Below are 19,902 nucleotides of genomic sequence, written 5' to 3' on the forward strand. Positions count from 1 at the left end.
CTCAATAAAGACATTAAAATACATTGAGAATGAAAAAAACCAGTCCAGTTACATCTTTCAAACAGGAAATGTCCTCTGTCCTTTTAGGAATGCTCCAGCACCAATCTCAGAGCCATATAAATTGTCCATACACCTCAAGCTTGGAGGGTGAACTCCTCGTTTCCCAAATTATTTTCATATACTGAACCTGCTAAGACAAGCTGCCTGTGTGGGTAAATCAGGCACTGAGGTACCAAATGCACCTGAGTCTAACTTTATATGTAAGAGGTTTTGCAGACACCTGTCAAAACCTGATAAACCATCTGAGCTGTGCTGTTTGGTGAAAGCTGGGATTTACGAGAGTCTGTAAAACAGGCCTACTGTAAAATGTGTGTCTGCTTTGGCATCTCACTCTTTCTACCTATTTTGCATGACAAGTCTAGATGTCTTGAAGTGTCAGTTAAAAGGAGAATGAAAGATAATGATTGAAATGGAATACGCTGTAAGTTGCCAAGAAATGAGTGGTTTCTCTAAGATTTTTATAGCTGTTCAATTCACTAAGGATTTTTTTGTGTGAGAATTAATAAAGAGAAGTCCATCTGCCTGGACTGAGTGTGTTGCAATCAGCTATTTTAACCGTATACAGTTTCACAAAGAAGTTTCATTTAGACATAAAAGAGGAAGCGAGCTCATCATGTTGCAGTTCAGTCAGTTGTAAAACCCCCTCATCTCCTAAGGGACTTTCTTTCTATGCTTCTGTGCTATAGAGGATTAGAAATAAAACACAGGTCATCTTAGAAGTGTATTTAAAAAGGAAATAAAACCAGAATATTGCGTTGTGGTAGGAGAGACTTACAAGAAGCTTTAACCTGTTTAGAAGACAACTGATTTTCTGTACTTGATCAGCTGCTGTATCTTTAGAGGTAAGAACTAAAATATATTATGTATTAATTAGATGTATGAAAGTGTTCTCTTGCTTATCAAAGTGGTTTGGTTTTGTTTGTGTGGGATCAGAGCTGGTAGCTGGTAAAATGAAAATGTACTTATTTTGTTTTGGATGCATGTGCAAGTTTTCAGAGTCTCAGCCACTATCCACAAGCAGTTTCTGCTGCCTTAAGAATTGAGGAGAATATTTAAAAAGTGCCACCTTCATAACCGTAACTGACCATGATTACAATGCAACTTTACTATGCAAAAGATTTTGTTCCTCTGGTATCCCTAGTCTTTCATAAATCATATAAAAATGGGTTTCAGAATACTTTTATGGGAGCAGGTGTGTTGCATTTATCATAAATATGGTATTTCTATTGATCTTTCTGTGCATTTTAGTGTCTAAATAGTGTCTTTGAAGTGGAGTACTCTATTTGTAGAGTAGAAATGAAAGCAGGCACCGCAATAGGTAAACATGGACATTATATTAAAAAAAAATCATAGAAAAAAAGCTGACATATCTCGGAAAACAGGATGATGTTTTAAAAAATATAACCAAAGAAGTTTTATCATTGTATTTTCCTGGTTCACTGCAAATTCACGGCGTGTCATGGCTGTACACACACAAAATGCAACCTCCCCCCTCCTTTCTGTACTCTATAGCAGATGTGACTAAAGTTTCAATGCATACCATTTCCCTCACTTCTCCTGGGAAACCCCTTTCACCTTCTCTGTCTTACTTTACCATTTATTCTTCTCACTTCTAGAAATTGTATTCTCTTTGATAAGAGTGCACATGAATTTATTTACCCTTTACTTCAACTGCTTAGATACAAGTATTGCAGTCCACACAGTTCAGCCATGACAACAACTAACAACTCATTGAAATAAACACAGAAATCCAGAAACATGAAATGAGATCTGGAGATATGGAGGAACATCAAAAAGAACTTTGGAAGAAGTGATAGGCATCTTGGGTGGACTACAGGGAGGATGTGAGATTGTGCAGAGTTAAAATCAGGAGGGCTAAAGCCCAATTAGAGCTCAGATTGGCCAAGTCTGTGAAAGATAACAAATAAATACACAAACAGTAAAAGGAGGACCAGGGAGAATATTCAGTCCCTACTAGATGCAAATGGAACAACCGTGACAAAGGATGAGGACAAGGCTGAAGTATTTAATGCCTTCTTTGCCTCAGTCTTTAATAGTAAGGGAAGTTGTTCTCTCTGTGTGCATACTCAGGAGTTAGAGGAGCAGAACAAAGCTCCCATGATCCAGGAGGAGGCAGTTAGAGACTTGCTTACCCAGCTAGACACTCACAAGTCTATGGGGCCAGATGGGATTCACCCTAGGGTACTGAAGGAGCTAGCGGATGTGTTGGCCAAACTCCTTTCCATCTTCTTCCAGCAGTCCTGGCTGACTGGGGAAGTTCCATTTGACTGGCTGATGTTATGCCAGTTATGTTATACAAGAAGGGTCAGAGGGAGGATCCAGGGAACTACACGCCTGTCAGTCTGACCTCAGTGCCAGAGAAAAGTCATGAAACAGGTGATCTTGAGTGCTATCATGAAGCACATGCAAGAGAACTTGGTGATCAGGCCCAGTCAACACGGGTCCATGAAAACCAGGTCTTGCCAAACATACCTGATCACCTTCTATGACAAAGTAACCCGCCTACTGGAAGAGGGAAAGGCTGTGGATGTGGTCTTCTGGGACTTCAGTAAAGCCTTTGACACAGTTTCTCATAGCATTCTGCTTAGGAAGCTGTCAGCCTCTGGCCTGGACAGGCAAAGGCTTTCCTGGGTGGAAAACTGGTTGGATGGCCAGGCCCAGAAGGTGGTGGTAAATGGAGTTAACTCCAGCTGGAGGCCAGTGACAAGTGGGGTTCCCCAGGGAACAGTGCTGGGTCCAGCCCTGTTCAATGTCCTTGTCAATTACGTGAATGAGGGGACTGAATACACCCTAAGTAAGTCTGCAGATGTCACTACACTGGGTGGAAGTGTGGATCTGCTGGAGGGCAGGGAGGCTCTGCAAAGGGATCTGAACAGGCTGGACTGCTGGGCTGAGTCCAATAGGATGAAGTTTAACAAGGCCAAATGCCGGTTCCTGCACTTGGGGCACAACAACCCTGTGCAGTGCTACAGACTAGGGGAAGTCTGGCTAGAAAGCTGCCTGGAGGAGAAGGATCTGGGGGTGTTGGTTGACAGCCGACTGAACATGAGCCAGCAGTGTGCCCAGGTGGCCAAGAAGGCCAATGGCCTCTTGGCTTGTATCAGAAATGGTGTGACCAGCAGGTCCAGGGAGGTTATTCTCTCTCCGTACTCAGCACTGGTGAGATTGCACCTCGAATACTGTGTTCATTTCTGGGCCCCTCACCACAAGAAGGATGTTGAGGCTCTGGAGCGTGTCCAGAGAAGAGCAACAAAGCTGGAGAACAAGTCTTACAAGGAGCGGCTGAGGGAGCTGGGATTGTTTAGCCTTGAGAAGAGGAAGCTGAGGGGAGACCTTATTGCTTATTGGTTGTAGAGAGGAGGGACCTGGCCTCTTTTCTGAAGTGCCAGGGGACAGGACAAGGGGGAATGGCCTGAAGCTGCACCAGGGGTGGTTCAGGTTGGACATCAGAAAAAGGCTTTTCACAGAAGGGGTCATTGGGCACTGGAACAGGCTGCCCAGGGAGGTGTTTGAGTCACCATCCCTAGAGGTATTCAAAAGATGGGTGGATGAGGTGCTGAGGGGCTTGGTTTATTGGTTGATAGGAATGGTTGGACTCGATGATCCTGGGGGTTTTTTCCAACCTAATGATTCTTTGATTCTGTGAGTTCCACGTCAGAAAGACATGAAAGCCCAATGATGAAATATCATGCAGTCATCCTTATGAAAGTGGAGCCCAATCCTGTCCTGCCTCACACTTTACATTGTTGCTTAACAGCTGTGGAGATGAGATGTAAAATGCTATCAGAACAGATTCATGGTGTCCTAAAATATTTTTGTACAGATATAGAGAATTAAGAAAAGTGTGGAAAATTATACACTAGGCTCTGTGTGAAGTTTCAAGGAACTTGAACTGCTAAACCAGACTTGGATGGGAAATAGAGAGCTCAAGAAGCTGTGTTTGCCCACGTAGAGTTTTCATTTTATTTTTATGGAAGCCTGTCCCCCCAGATTCCACTAAAGATACACAACAGCACAAAACGAAATAATAAGAGTATATTTTTCTCTAAATGAAAGAAACTGGCTGCTCCTGAAGCTCATTGCCATCCAGTTAACATGATTAAAAATAAATAGACATTCTTGTACAACAAGAACATTCAACACTACAATAGACATCTAAGGTGTAATGTGTTCTTGGGAAGATATCTATCCTCACATGCTTCTTTCAGCCTGTCCTTCAAAGAGATTCCCTCATACTCCTGCAATATAGGCTTTGTATCTTCTCAAACCTACTCTATTCATTCCTGCCCAAGACAGCCCATATGCCCCCATGGGAGAGGTGCTCCTAGCTTTCCTGCATCTCTTGAACTGTTGATGTGTGAATAAAGATGTGCAATGCTTATGCTTTCTTTTGTGGGAAAACCAAAAGATGGTAGGGAGGGGACAATGGGGATTTGGCTCATGACCACTGCTGAAAGAGCTGCATGGTGCAGTCCCACTGATTCCATATCTTCCAGAGCAGCTGTGGCAGCAGGAAGAGAAAGCTACACGTGCAGCAGATAGTGTTTGAATGCTTCTGCAAAAACAGCTCTGAGCTATTCCTCTTGTCTTCTGCCATGGGCAAAGTGGGCCAATTCCTACTTTTAATAGCAGCCACTGTTATCATAGAATCATAGAATCATTGAACAGCTCAGGCTGGAAGGGACCTCAAAAGATCTTCTGGTCCAATATTTCATGGGAAGGGGAACCTACATGAGATTATCTAGCACCCTGTCCAAACATCTTGAAAACCTTCAGTGATGGGGATTCTACCACATCCCTGGGGAGGTTGTTCCAGTCATTGACTGTTCTCACTGTAAAAAATTTTTTTCATATATTGAGATAAAACTTCTCCCAATCCAACTTGTTCCCATTGCCCCTTATCTTCTCCATGGGGCTCCTTGTGAAGAGAGAGGTTGTATCCTATTTGTAGGTGCACTTCAAGTACTGGAGTACTGCGATGAGGTCCCCACCCTTCTTTTCTCCAGGGAAAAAAGTCTTAACTCCTTCAGTCTTTCCTCGTAGGGCAGGTTTTCCAGCCCTTTGATCAACTTCATAGCCCTCCACTGGACCCCTCCAGTCTGTCCATGTCTTTCTTGAATTGTGAGGACCAAAACTAGACATTCCAGATATAGCCTGACAAACACTGAGTAGAGTAGGATGATCACATCTCTGTTTCTGCTTGTAGGGTCCCTGCAAATGCAGCCCAGGGCCCATTTTGCCTTCACTGGTGCAGCAGCACACTGCTGACCACTGTTGAGCTTGTTGTCCACCAAGACACCCAGGTCTCTTTCAGCAAGGCTGCTGTGCAGCCATGTCCTAGCTTGTACTGGGCTTTTTGGTTATGTCATCCCAAGTGCAGGGCCTTGCACTTATCTTTGTTAAACTTTGTACTGTTATTGCTATCCCACTCTTCCACCCGGTCCAGGTCTCTCTGACACACCCATCTCACCACCCAGTTTAGTGTTATCAGCATTACTTTTACCCCAGCCAGCCCTGTACACTGGAGATAGCACGTATCAAAAGGAGTTCATATACTAAAGATCTGTGGGTTTCAAGTGTTAAGGAAAGGCTGTTCTCATCCATATACACAACTCATACCACTTCTTTGCTCTCCTGATTTCCCTCCCTACACTGAATGCACTGAAGCTTCCTGGGAGCTGTTTCACACGAGCCCCAGTGGAAGGTGAGATATGGGTCCTGCAGTGCTGGCAGACTTGCTCTCCACCCTATCCTACTTGCCTGGTGAACTCCTGCATGCATGTCCTGCAGTTTGAGCTAGATCCCAAACCTGGAAAAGTGTCTCGTAAAATAGGGAAAAAAATGCTACAGATGGATCCATGGGATTCAAATTCCCTGGAGACAGGGATACTTTGTCATCTATGGTCCTATCTAATAGGTCAGCTAGAATTTAAGGTATAACCTGCAATGAACTTGAACTGCGGCTACCAGCAGCCCAACTTCAGTGCCATTCAGAGCCTTGCTTGGGGATTTAAAAGCCAAACACATTCAAAACAAGCTTGTCCCTTCTTCATCTCCTCCTTTTGTAATGCAAAAGAATGTCCCTTTCCCCACTGAGCTGTGATCCCAGCTGGCACTGTGTTCTTTCCGTTCTCCCTAGCAACTTTTCATCTTGCTCAGATTTTTATATAGGACACAATTTATCATATCGTTTCGTGTACCCTTCTCAGACTTTCCTTAAGTGTTTTGTTTATCCTGAGCCGAGTACTCTCTGTTTGCCTGTTCCCAGACTCTAATCTGAGATCTTTATCCAAATATTGGCACCATCTTCAAGCATTAAAACCCAGCAAATTTGCTGCCACTCAGAAAACACCGGCAATACCACTGAATTCTCTATAGGTTTTTAAAAATTCGTCCTGCCTTTAGGCTTTTCTTCCACTGAAGAACTGAACAAAAAACCCAGACAAGACATAGGAGTTTTTAAGATCATCTGATGGTATTAAAGACTATGCCAGGTAGAAAAAACAGTGTAATCCAGACAGTCTTCTCCCTCTATCTCCACTAGGTTTTGGTTGAATGTAGTCAGCTCTCATTGCCAGGACAGGAGCCACACAAGAAAAAATCTCTTTGTTCACCTCACATGCTAAATGCATCAGATTAGAATTGTAAAAGGTACCATATTTTTTTCCTTGTGCAATAAAAGTAATGCAGTTATTTTGAGAAAGATGGAAATGAAATCTTGAGTTTAAGGAGCATGAACCCCAAAATATTGAAAGGCATTAGATATAATCCTTGTGTAGTTGGCATCCTGGTGAATACATGTTTGTGGCATGGAAGGAAGATTAAGAAAAGGGCCACAAGAAAGTAGAATTACTGAAAACTGTCATCCTTATCAGGTGTAAAATACAACAATTTTAGGTGACCCAATTGCATGACCAGCCATTGGTAGTGATGAAATAACAACTTGACAGGTGTATATATTATATTAAGTACAAGGCCTAGAGACAGTTGCATCTCTCTTTTGCATTCAGTCTCTAAACACTGTCTATCAAAACTTCTATCAGATTTCCTTGCAGAGCTGGGAATAGTCAGATTAGTGTGACAGTGCTTGCCAACATTGTAGGATAAGCTTGAAAGTCATTCAGCAAAACACACAACTCCCAAGCACCTAATGCTTTTGAATTCATCAGTTCTTTTGTTTCTACTCCTGTGTCAGCCAATGCGCTCTAAAACTCTTAAAATAAGTATTGCAGAATGCAGTACAAAGAAATGAAACCAACAGTTTCATTTCCCTAATGTATCACCTTATGACAGAAAAAAACATACATCTGGGCAGTAGGAAGGGCAGAAGTGTCACATGCCACCTGAACTCAGCTGGCTTTTTGTATATTGGTTGAGCAGTGAACAGGCCATATGTTATATTTCCACTTATTTCTTAGAATCCACATTAAAAATAAGTATAGGAAGAAGTGTATAACACTTCTAGAGAACTGAAGTTAGTGGTGTCTTCATAATAAAGCCATCTGGACCATGGATGAGTGGGGGAAGGGAACAGCCTTTGCACTGCAAAAGCTGGGAACAGAAGCAGAAAAGAGAGGGGGGAGTAAGTTTATAGTAGTTGTAGTAGGGGGGAGTAGTTCTAGTATTTGGATAAGATTTCTGTGGTGTCACCTTAATTGCAGCTAAAACCCCAAAGCGAGGCAACACCAGCATACTGCATGGAATGCCAAGCCCTAGACATGTTTTTATTTTCTTCTTATGTAAATAGATTGCTTTTCATTAAACATTACCTGCCTGTGGGAAATCTCACACAACCCAGCAGCGGAGAGGACCCAGAGTCACCAAAGCAAGTGTTTGGACATTCTTAATTTCCATAATTTCCATTAATATTTCCTTCTGAAGGATGTTTATTTTCCTTCCAGCCTCCTTCATAGGTTAGAAATGATTCCCCCCACACACCCTGCCCTCCCGCTCCAAAGAAAGCATTTTCTCACACTGTCTTCTTCCCAATATCTGCCTAATGTCTATATCCCCACTTAGATAAGGATTTAGCCAAAATTATTATTAGTGTAGCATTTTGCACTAGCAGCTCTGATGCATGAAATACCTTACTAAGAAATAAGTGTCCTTTCACTCTTGGAAAGATAAGTTGAGTCAGCAACAGCAGCATCATGGGGTAGTAAGTACAGTGTGTTCCACAGAAATGCCATCTCCCCATTTATAGTTTGTGGAAAGTTGTTCCCATTCTGATGCTCGGTCGCAGTAGGTGTTTCGAAATAGACAAGCAAACTGTCAAATAACTGGGACATATGTTCATATCTGCACAGATGGTATCTGTAAAGATTAACATGATATAATTGGATTAAATAGGAAATTAAGAGAAGTACCTGCTATTAAAACAAAGACAAGTTATTTGTCCCTCTAGCTTTCAAAATATTTTGTACTATAGAAAGAAAAATGCAATTTTAAAAAATATTTTTATTTTTTTTTATTTAATATTTACTTTCTCCTTACTGAACCACAACATTTATTTAGGACATCTTTACCATAGATAGTCGTCTTGACCTCCATTTAAAAAAAGGAGAAAGAGGTGGACTTAAAAACAATTATGGGGTAATGGAGCTGCTACATCTTGAGCAGAACATTTGCTGATGTGCAGATACATGTGTGTCCTTGCTGGCTTGTCCTGTATTTCACTGCTAACTTGTCTTTCAGCTTTTGAGACTGAGCTGCCTGTTCAGAGTGGAGAGAGTTAGTCAGTGCTGGAACCTGATCATGGCTTTGTAGAAATGCAATGGAAACTGATTTCAGAGCTGTTGGTACTCATGACTAATCCAACGGTGGAGAAGCCAAATTACTGAAATATGCACTTTCCTATGTATTGCAATGAAATACGTATCTTCAAAAGTACAGTCCAGATTTTTACAGCTGGGTTAGTCAGGTTAAGATCCTTTCATAGTAACTGGAGAGTGATTAGCAAATCTAAGACACATTTCATCTCATTTTGATTTAGGTGTCTTAAAACAGGCCGGATGAGTCATGCCTCCAAAAAGCTTTACTTTAGCCATTTACATTTTCGTGTTTAAAAGTTAGAGACAATTAATTCCATCCTACTTGATATGCAGAAGCGGAGAATGCTAATTCAATGAACTGGGATTTTTTTAATGAAAAAGGAACCACATATATAGTCAATTAGTCTGGAACAGAGAGGATGGTACTCTCAATATGAACATAGTTCAGGGGCAGCTGACAAACCACACACAACAAAACTTCCTTCAAAGCATTTGAGAAGAAGGGGGAAACCCCTTAGCTTCTTTTTGAAGTCAACGGCAAAAGTATAAATAAGTGTAAATTATTACAGCAACTATTACCGCAACAAACCACTTCTTGTGGTTTCCCAACTCACTTGTCATCGGATGTATTGGACAAGCCATACATTATGTTATACGGAATGTGTTTTAATGTGATTGAGTTAGCAGCGTAACAGGGAGACTCACTGATCACTCAAGTCCTGTAGAAAGATGGAGACAATCTTGTTCAAACCCAGACTGGCAATACCTCTCTGCAGCTAGTAACAGACTTGTGAGTTTTGTAATGAACTAATGTTTTTTTCCTTGTCATTTTTCTGTCTACTGGTGGTTCCTTTCCTTTGTTGAAGGATGCTGTCAGAAGGTTACCTTTATGGAATCGCCTACCTCTGTGAAGACCTGAACTCTGAACTCTACAGCAAGAGTTCAGCTGAGGAAGTGGTGTATGAAATGAGGTCCATTAATTTTTCTTCCACGGATGAAGCACAAGGAAAAAGCCTCCTTCAGAGATGCAGATCTGCTGGCAAGTGCATTTCCTCAGTCTGCTCTAGAGGTAGCAAGCACAGCAGAACACAGAAGGATAATCTTCTACAGCCTACACAGCACCCTGCATCTGAAGGGCAGTCATCTCCAGCTCTGCATGTCTCCGAGGGGCTGACAAAAAAAGACACCTACCTGGTTCCACCTTCCTGCAAAAGCATTTGCAAGAACTACAATGATTTGCATATAGCTGGGGACTATGTGGTGCCGATCAGCTCAGTCACAACAGATTTTACCTGTGACAGTGGCATAGGCCCCTTCTTGGAATCCTCAGAGATTCCTCCCCCCCTGGACTCGGTGAAGGTCCCCCCGAGTGACAGCAACCGCAAGCCAGTCCAAGGCTACTCCTCGTGCTGGCGGCTGGCAAGCTTAATGCCCCATCAGCAGCCCCTCTCAGATTCAGCCCTGAACGACTACCTTGAACAGAAACTGGTGGAACTGTATAAGCAGTACATCATGGATAGCACAGCAAACAGAGCATCTCCTACTCAAATCCTGGCCTCAGAGCTTATCATGACTAACGTAGATCAAATCACCATGCAGATATCACGGGAGAGGAATATGGAGACCACCAAGGCCAAAGACATTGTTATTAGCCGCTTCTTACAAATAGCCAGTGAAAAAATATCCTCAGAAATTAGCACACCTAGTCTGCATATTTCCCAATATAGCCACACTAATACATAGTATTTGAATACCTGCCATTAGAAAGGTTTTATGTTTTGTAAACTCAGCTTCTAGTTTCTTAAGACATTTTTCTGTTCCATAAAAATGCATTTACCATCTACCAATTAATTAAACCTTCCAATAAATATTAAATAAGTAAAAATATTTGCAATGTGCAGCCCCTATTGTGGGTCAGATGCCTTTTTTAAAAAAAAGAAATAAATGCAAGTTTTCCCCAAAGGCTTATTTCAGTGAGCCTCAGACATTAAAAAAAGTTTTGTAGAGAAATGACTAAGAGCGTATGACACACTTCTAGTGCTTTCTCCCACAGGTGCTTGACATTTCATTTCAACTTTCCTCTGTCTGGAGTCTGCCATCCAACCCCTAGGTTTGTGTGAAGTGAAGGCTTACGCCTACACAAGCATGATCACAGAGGCACAGGAATACAGAATTTAGGATTTAATGTTTTCCATTTCCCTGCCCCAAATGGCTCCCTCAGAGAAGTTTACATAATTTGTTCTTAAAGATATTAGCTGATAAACTTTACAATTTCCTCTGTACTAACCCTAATTATTTCACTGGTGTCTTCCTGTTCAAAAGTTACCATCCCTTTTTCTGAAGCAAAAACTGCTTCCAAACAGATTGCATCAGTAGGAATGTGAGCGTATACCTGTGTGTTTTGCACCAAACTGAAGTTTGGCAATGGATGCTGGTGACCTATGATCACAGACAGGCACCACCCTTGCCAGCTACGTGCAGACGTGCAGCTGTGAAGTGGTCATTTAGAGACGGCGATTATAATAAACGGGAAAGAGGAAGAAGAATTCATTTTTGTTAAGAGAACTGTATGTTGAAAAACAAGGGCTAGTCTCAAGCACTTTTGATTAATGAAAACAGTTCCTCTGAATGCCAAAGGAAAGCTGAAACCGACTGCTAGTCAGTATGGCTAACCCTTCCTTTGTTAGGATCATTGCTGTGTATAATAGGTAAAGGTGTTTTGAAAGTGATGTGTTTCTAATGGCAAGGTCCTTTTTATGCAAAATTTCACCCAGTCTTAAAAAAGAAGGAAAGAAAAAACCCAACAGAGTGGCATTGAGGCAAGGATGTTATCTACTTTGAGTCTGTATAGTGTTTAACATATTGTCAATGCCAATCCATCATTGGCTGAGTTTCTAAGTATCAGTGTAATATAAATACTAATTTATAATAAATATTTTTTTGCATTATTGATTGCACTTTTGGCCTTTGTGTTCTTATTTTTTCTTTTTTTAGTAAGTCATGCCTTTATGTATATTTCAAAACCAAGTGTCAAATAGTAAATATGTTAGTTTATTCTGTTGCTGCCATCTTTTCAGATATTACTGGGATAGCTTAGTATATTTTCCTGCTTATGCAATGAAGGGGTATCCAAAGGAACAGTTGTCATAAGAACATTTGATGTGTGAATCCAGAGACTATGTCTGTTGCCATAGTAGCCTACCCAAATACTATTATTCAGCAATTTAAGATAGCCAATTTCTGGCATATAATATTTCTAGACTGTAATCAAATGCAGTTTACATATAGAAAAAAACCAACCTATTTTTACAAGAAAATAACATTCATGGTAGTACATAGGCATACACGTGTGTCCTCAATGCAAAATCCATTCCAAATAGATCTCTCAAACCTTTTTAAACTCCCCCAGGATAAAAGGATATACTAAAATCTATGAAAATGGCTTGTAGGAGACAGCAAAAGCAAGGGAACATAGCAGGCCCTATGTCCTAAAAATACAGATTCAGGCTTTTCAAAGCATGGGGCTTTTGTCCATGCCTATTGACATTCGTGTCACTGAATTTTAGTGGTAAAAGACTTAGCAGAAAGCAACTTGCAGAGTTGAATGAGTAAATCAATACCCTTGCTGAAAGATCTGGCACCTTCATCAGAGAACATAATCGATTCTTGCACTCATTTCTACCCACTCCACAGACCGCATCCTGTGCAAACAAACCAGCATTCTATCGTTTGTTACTCAGAAAGCCAGATCAATCCCCCCAGCCAGTACGGCTCTGACTGAGACCCGCAGGAAGCACCCACTTGCCAGCAGAGACAGGGAAACAGCAAGGGCAGCTGGAGAGCGGGGCTGAGGGGTCTGCCCAGACCCATGTGGAAAGGTCGTCTCATTTGCTGGGCTCACTCCATCGCTGCTGTGTCAGAGAACTGCAATGAGAACAGGCAGCTTAGCACTTGGAGGACAGTGGTGTTACAGCAATGCTCTACAGAGCAGGGGAGAAGAAAGACAAATCTCAATTGTACAAAAGCCCAGCTGGTGCACAGAGGGCATATTCGATACTTGCATTTGACTAATCATTCAACTACAAATCATTTCATACTCAAGCAGCTTTCCTTGAAACAAAGCACATAATATAATCGTTCCTGCCTTCAAGTAAAGGTCTCATTTTGTGCTGTCAGTCTGACATTTATGAATTTTATTTATGGAAGGGTCATAATCATTGCAAAAGCTGATTTGTTCTGGAAAGACTTCATCAACCACTGCTTCCCCACATATGGATGTTGTCTTTCCCCTGCCTAAATATAAATCTCCATTTCATTTTGAGCCCTGTAGAGGACTAGCTTCTCACGTGAATTAGGAACCAGCCATATACTGTTTTCTGACTTAGTAGCAAGCAGGTCTTGAATTTAAGGCAGTTTCTACATAAACAAACACCTATTTCTTGTTTTCCACTGTGCTTAGCTGGAAGTTCAGTTATATCTCTGTCCTTCCTCCATTTAAAACTCATCTTCCTCTACATAGGTGCCTCTCTAGGTGTGGCTGTTTCCTACTAAAAGCACTTTGATAGCAATTAGGCTGCTATTAGCATGAGTCAGGTTCTTACCTAAAGCGATTATCATCTTCTCTGTCTTTCTTCCTCCTTCCCCTCCTCATCTGCCTCAGGGTCAAATGTTTAAAGAAAGCAATACCAATTTTTTAGTAGCTCTGTTAGATAACTGATTTTTAGCGAGGAACATATCGTTCATTGACATGAGCTTATCAAAATGCTGATGGAGTCTGGTGACTGGGGAATGCGTGTTGGAGGGAGTTTGAATTCTGCCCTGACAATACTTCCTAATAATATGGCTATTTTCATATAACTAAGATCACTTAAGAAGTCAAGGAAAATTGTAATGAATATTTCAGTAACTGTTTGGTTTATATTTTGGCCAACTGTCAAGAAACTGGTCTCGGAAGTGTAGTTTACAACCACCTTCAGCGTACTCTGGCAGCTTCCTTAGGCATTTTTTACAGAACATATTATGCATTGCTGATAACAGGATTATAGCAGCTAGGAGCTTTGTTGTTAATATGCAGTGTGACTGTGCCCCCAAGAGTCCTAGCCCATCACCATGGCAGATGAACACTACATGTGTGTTTCCAGGAAGGCTGAGTATGAAGAAACAAGAAACACTTGTTGGTGGGGTGGAAGGGAAAATGAGAGGCAAAAGGAGGTTGTCAGGTTTGTTGCAACCGGCAGTTCCTGCATTTGAATTTAACCCATTTGCTGGTTCTGATTTCTTGTCCATACCAAGAAGCAGTGGAGGGGAGGAAAAAGGGGTATAAAGTGCAGGCTGAACATGAAAGTGAGCATTTCATGCTTTGATTGCTGTGTTCAGATGAAAGCAAAAAAACTGAGCACTACAACTGAAATAAATGAAGCTCTGCAGCACTCACTCCAGCCAGACCTATTGCTGGGGCTTCACCTCAGGGCAGGAGCAGGCTGGGACCTCCTGGCCCTGGTGGGTTTGATTGAGTGCCCTGAGGTTCAGGTCGCTCCCCTTCTACTGTCCTTTAAACAGCAGAAGGAATGAGGAGTTACTTAGGACTCTCCCTTCTCTGAGCTTCTGAGTACTATGACTTTCTGTATGAGATAGGACCTATTGAGGGTGTAGTGAGCTGCAAGTATGAATGGCTTGGGCAGGAGCAGGGGTAAAAGGACTGCAGGTTTTGTTACCATGTCTATCAGAATTGCTACAAAATACCTTTGTGACTGGTGTGGACAGGGAAGTCCTCCCTTGTTCTCCCAGATTCTGGAGGAACAATTACCGATTTAGGGAGATCACTACATTACAGTGGTGACTTCCTACAGATTTTAAACCAGTATTGACAAATATGAAAGGCCTGTTGCACTTTTGCTAATTGGTGATGTTAGTCACTTGCCACACATCTAGTTAAATGCAGCCTGTATGCTTACAGCAGCTGGATTGTGTCCATTTGGCATCTCCGCGTTCACAGATGCAACCTATCTCTGACAGACTGATGCCATGGATACGGGTGGTGCTCAGGAACGATATGAATTTATCCAGCCTCAGTAATTACACACCCTGTGGGCACAACAGACAGCTTAAAACTGTGTATTGACATCTGCTGGTGCATGTCGGTACGGCTGGCCTCTAGTCACTGGAGCCATAGCAGCTAACATGGACTGAGACCTGGCTCCAGAGCTATGCTGTGCTGGGTAAAACCATCACTTTCTTAGAAGATCGTTTACAGTTTAGAAATGTACAGCAAAAAAAGACTAACACATAAATTAACAGAATTGTAGGTCAAAATGGAATTATTCTGTGCATTGCAGTGTTACTTCTGCTGTACTGTGAAGAGCTGGCTTGTCATCTCCCCAGCATTAATACTGACAGGATTAAGGTGACTGTTTGGACTATTAAACAGGCTTTCTAAGGGGCTGAAGGGAACATTGTTCCTGAGGCTCATTCTCAGACCTTATATCTCTGCCAAGGCAAATGTTGGATGAACTACCTTGCCTGAAGTGAAAATCTCCTCAAGGAATGTTAGCAGTACCTCATTTTGAGTTAACATCTGATTATTACTGAACTCTGTGCCACTGTTCCCCCAGCACTGCTTTCCTGCTTTATCTTTCCACAAGGCCGCTCGCTGCGGGCTCCTACACTTCTGCCATGTCAAAACCTCCAGGACTCGCCCAAGGTTTCCCTTCCTCCTCTTGCCACGCTACCCCCTCTTTGTTGGTTTATTTACACACCACACTTGGCCTGGTCCCTGTAATCTCCCTCACAGAAGATCCTGGCTTCCCTGACAACCAGGAAAAGGACTGATAGGATGCCACTGCTGAGTATCTGGAGGGAAGTGCTGGTGAAAGACAAGTATGGTGGTGAGAATTCAGGAAGGTGGGTGGTGGCAGCAGATTCCCAGTGGCAGAGGTGAGGGAGCATGTGGAGGCTGAGGAAGCCCTTGCCACACAGTGTTTGTGAAATGAGCACGGAGACTGCAGGGAGCTGAGGAAAGAGGTTTCGCAATTTGCTGGGTGAAGACAAGTCTGAGGGGTGTCAACATTTCCAGCTACTCCCTGGCTGGAAGGAGTGCCTCTGTGTTTGCAAGACAGCAATCTTGCCTGCTCCACCAGTGGCATTTTTCAACCTTAAAGACTTGTAGCATGGAGCGTGGGATTCCATTCGCTCCCTCTGCAAACACAGCTGAGCAGGAGAGATAAGGAACCTGTGGCTAGACTGGTGTCTTACAGCTGTGTGCCAGCACTACCCTCACTCCCCAGGGTGGCAGCAGGGGTGGGAGGAGCTGCCACTGCTGCAGCTCCGCAGCCCTCCTCCAGACCAGTGTGCTGGCTCCCTCAGCTCTGACTACCAAATATTTCACTTCTTTGCTGAAATTTGCTCAATAAGCACTAAGAGGAATAGGAGAATGAACTATTCAATGGAAAAGGCATGAGGCACAGAGCGAGGCTCTTGCAGTGGCTTTTTGCTGGATTAATATTTGAGCGACTAGAGATAGAACTATGAGAGTAAAATCAAAGAAGGCAGAGCTGACTCTAGGTATTTTTGATGCGGTCCTCCTGCCTGAAAGTGGATCCCACTTGAAGGGTAGGAGTAGAACACAAAAAAAAAGTAATTACTTGAACAGCACCATTCTAACACAGGTGACAAATTCCAATGCATGTCTACATAAAAACTATTTATCAAAAGAAAGGAAGGTGTTAACCATGTTAGAGATAGGCTTACCAATGGTAGGATCACTACTTTTAAGAAAGTGAGGTTGAGGCTGTTGTCTGTTCCAGCACTTTAAAACAATTAATCTCAAGGTGTTCTTGACCTATTTAGCAAAAGCTGGCTGAGGTGTCACCTCAGAAGCACAGTGCTTGACTAAAGAGGTACAGCTGAGAAGTTAATAAAGAAATCTACTGAGCAGTTATTTTTTTCCATTAGTAAGGTCATATTAAAAATGCACAGCCGTATTTTTCAATGTCTGCAGAAATCAAGCAGAAATTTGCTTATTTTTTTATATGCACCTAGAATTTATTATTTCAAAAAAGTATAATCTAACAGGTAGGGAAAGGTTAATCTATCAAAAGATATTTTCATAAAATCATCCCGAAAGGACCAACAACTGATCCTGAGAGGGTCTCAGCAATCGCAAACCAATATTAAATAGGGATTGAGCATCAAACAGAATGTAGGATAGTTTCAAAACTAGGCCCTGCTTTTGCATCCGCCCTTGGGAAAGAAAAGTGAATCAGGAGCTGGTGGAGGGGGTAACAGCTCTTACTGAGGCTTGAGGATTAATTTTTGCTGCTTTGCAGATGAGAAACGTATAAATTGTACATCCAGAAACATTCATCCCTAATTTCCCACTACTTTAAAAATGAGCCAAGGATTCCTTATTTTGGCAGCGTGTGGCATCTGACGTCCCTTAGGTGTTCACAGACCACAGCCAGTTTTTGGTACTGAGCCCCTGTGCTACTAGGTACTCGAGCACATCTACCAGAGAGGCCTTCTGGGGTGCTGTGTCCTCCCTTGTCTGTGTGCATCACAGAAGTCCTTGGGGAGACGCCCCTGCTCCTTGCCTGCTCCCCTCATGCACTGTCATTCCTCCTGGCTGCCCTGCTCCGTTTGTACAGACCCTTTCCCTCATAGTGCTTTGCTGTCTTAGCAGTTCCATCTGTTGGGGAATACTGCTGGCCGCACTTCTTAGTCCCAGCAATCTTGAACCCTTTTTTATTTTTTTTAAAAAATCAGCCACTACAAGATTAATAATATATTCCTGGGAAGAAGCAGCACACTCACAAACTGAGAGATGGGTTTAATGATGAACAGGGAAGGAAAAGGCAGCAGCAGCCAAGAGGCAAGATGAACTGGCAGATGCAAAAGTCTGGGAGACAAAAGTTCGTGTGACTTAATCAGCATTACTTCTACATTCTCTTCAGCATATTCTGACTCTCTTATTATCCTGCATTTTGAATAGATACCCAGTGTCTCTAAATCTTCTTCTTTAGAACTAGTTTCATGATGCCAGTTAAACTCCAGGTTCCTGTTTCCAGTCCCTCTTCCCAGATGACAGTTGCCTATCTTCTAGACACATTAGCATCTTCTGAACTCAAGAGAAATTTCCATACTTCACATAACCATGGCTCAGGACAACTCCTTTCTAATATACACTGCTCACATTTACCAGACACCGCACATATTACTACTACACGTCCTCATTCTTGCTACTCCATGTATGTATCGACAATGCTTAACTTTCCTCCTGCAGAGAATATGGAACTCCCCAGCTCAGTCTCACAGTAGCTATATTTTATCCAGCCCACATCATAGAACTTGTACACTCAAGGCCATATGCAAATTATTTGCAAGTATGCAACTCAATTGCTATTAATACATTCAATTTCATATGAAGCTACACAGTTCATAACAGACAGCTGTGAGAGTAAAATTGGGTGGAATGGTAGAAAGTTATTTATTAGTAGGAAAAAGAACTACTGGAGGTTGTTTTTAATTCACACAACTACTTTTATTTTGCTTCAAAATACATCTTAAAATCCATAGTGACAAGTTTTGAATTTTTAAGCTAATGAGGCTACCAGCTCTTAGTAAACATCTGCTTTATCAACTTCTCTTAGCAGACTTAATATATGAGCACTTACTTAATTTAATTTTATTTCCTCTCATCAGACCATTTTCTTCTTCTTTTACTTTGCCCTTTGGATATATCTCTTTGGCCTTGGCAACTTTTAATGTGCTCTTCTTTGAAATAAGGATATCACGAGTATGTTAGACTATTGAATAAATGATTATACTGATCAGCCCTAAGGAAGATTTTCTTTTCTTCTTCCTTCTTTTAATTCAGGCCTTGATCTGCTAAACTTAGAAAAGAAGCTAGAGACTTAGTCATTGAAAGAAACAATTGAAATGAATCAATTAGAACAACATACAGTTCTTAGAATACACGTGGTATTCACATTGATTTCTGTTACTCTGACCACGAAGTCCAGAGGATGTCTATGGAAAACAGAAGTTCTGGTAATAAATATACTTCTGAAGACTGAAACAAGGGAGAATGGTACTTGTGAGAATCATATTCATTAAATCAACTTGAAATTATTAAAATAATGTATTCATCCTTTTGTAAAATAATGCATTACCTTTCAGGCAGGAACATGATTATTTCCTAATGATTTCACCATATATCTAAGGTACCTGTGTAAAAGTCAGTTAATCTGATGTCAGTTGTCTTTACATACAACATAAGGGTTATTGAACCATTTATGTTTACAAAATACTCTATTGCATTTAAAGATCAAAGGCAGTTGTAAGAAGATAAACCAGTTTGAGACTACATTGCTTGAATGCCATTTGTCAGATACTGTCTAATGAAGCTCATTAGTGACCCGCTTTTTCATTATGTCACATGATCAGCAGTATATTGGAAAAATCCACGATACATATTCTTTTGTCTAATGAAGTCACACAACCTCTGATCTTTGTCTATTGGATGTGATCTCTCAAAGTCAAAATAAAATGAATGTTTAAAAGACAAGTTTTGTTATAGACAAGCTGTATCATCTTTACTTCAATTAAATAGGACTTTTCCTTGCAAGTCAGTAGCTCAATGGACTGAGTCATGAAACAAAGTATTATTCAGTTTAAGTAAGGGCATCAGATGCAAGCCTTTAATAAAAAAATAAAGAACATTTCTCCTAAATATCTGAATGGTAACTTCAGTGATGTGTTGGTGACTTGGGGAGATGCTATGTGTTCAGGTAGTCAGTTTGGATTGAAGTTCCCAGCATGACACATCCAAATCTGATAGTTTAGAAGTATCATGTTTCCATGCATCTGTTGTTTTGTTATAATTAGTATTAATTTATTTTTGTATTACTATTACAAATTTATTTAATCTTTGGATAGGTGGTATAGTGTTTGTGAGTAAATGTAAGCCTATTTAATTTTATTCATGTTTGATGACTTGGAAATGAAATAGCAGTGGAAAAATAACAAGGAAATAATGTAGTCAAAAGAAGGGATT

The 19,902-nt window shown here is 41.4% G+C and overlaps 1 protein-coding gene across 1 annotated transcript; it reads left to right on the forward strand.

Moving 5' to 3' along the window:
- Positions 1–668: 668 nt before the first annotated feature.
- TASL (TLR adaptor interacting with endolysosomal SLC15A4) lies at positions 669–11,751 on the forward strand. Its single transcript, XM_069849952.1, has 2 exons — positions 669–902; positions 9,719–11,751. The coding sequence occupies exon 2, from the start codon at positions 9,720–9,722 to the stop codon at positions 10,593–10,595; it is 876 nt and encodes a 291-aa protein (XP_069706053.1). The 5' UTR covers positions 669–902; position 9,719; the 3' UTR covers positions 10,596–11,751.
- Positions 11,752–19,902: the final 8,151 nt, after the last annotated feature.

Source organism: Phaenicophaeus curvirostris, chromosome 1 (assembly GCF_032191515.1).
Source record: "Phaenicophaeus curvirostris isolate KB17595 chromosome 1, BPBGC_Pcur_1.0, whole genome shotgun sequence".
In the NCBI taxonomy this organism is placed as follows: Eukaryota; Metazoa; Chordata; class Aves; order Cuculiformes; family Cuculidae; genus Phaenicophaeus; species Phaenicophaeus curvirostris.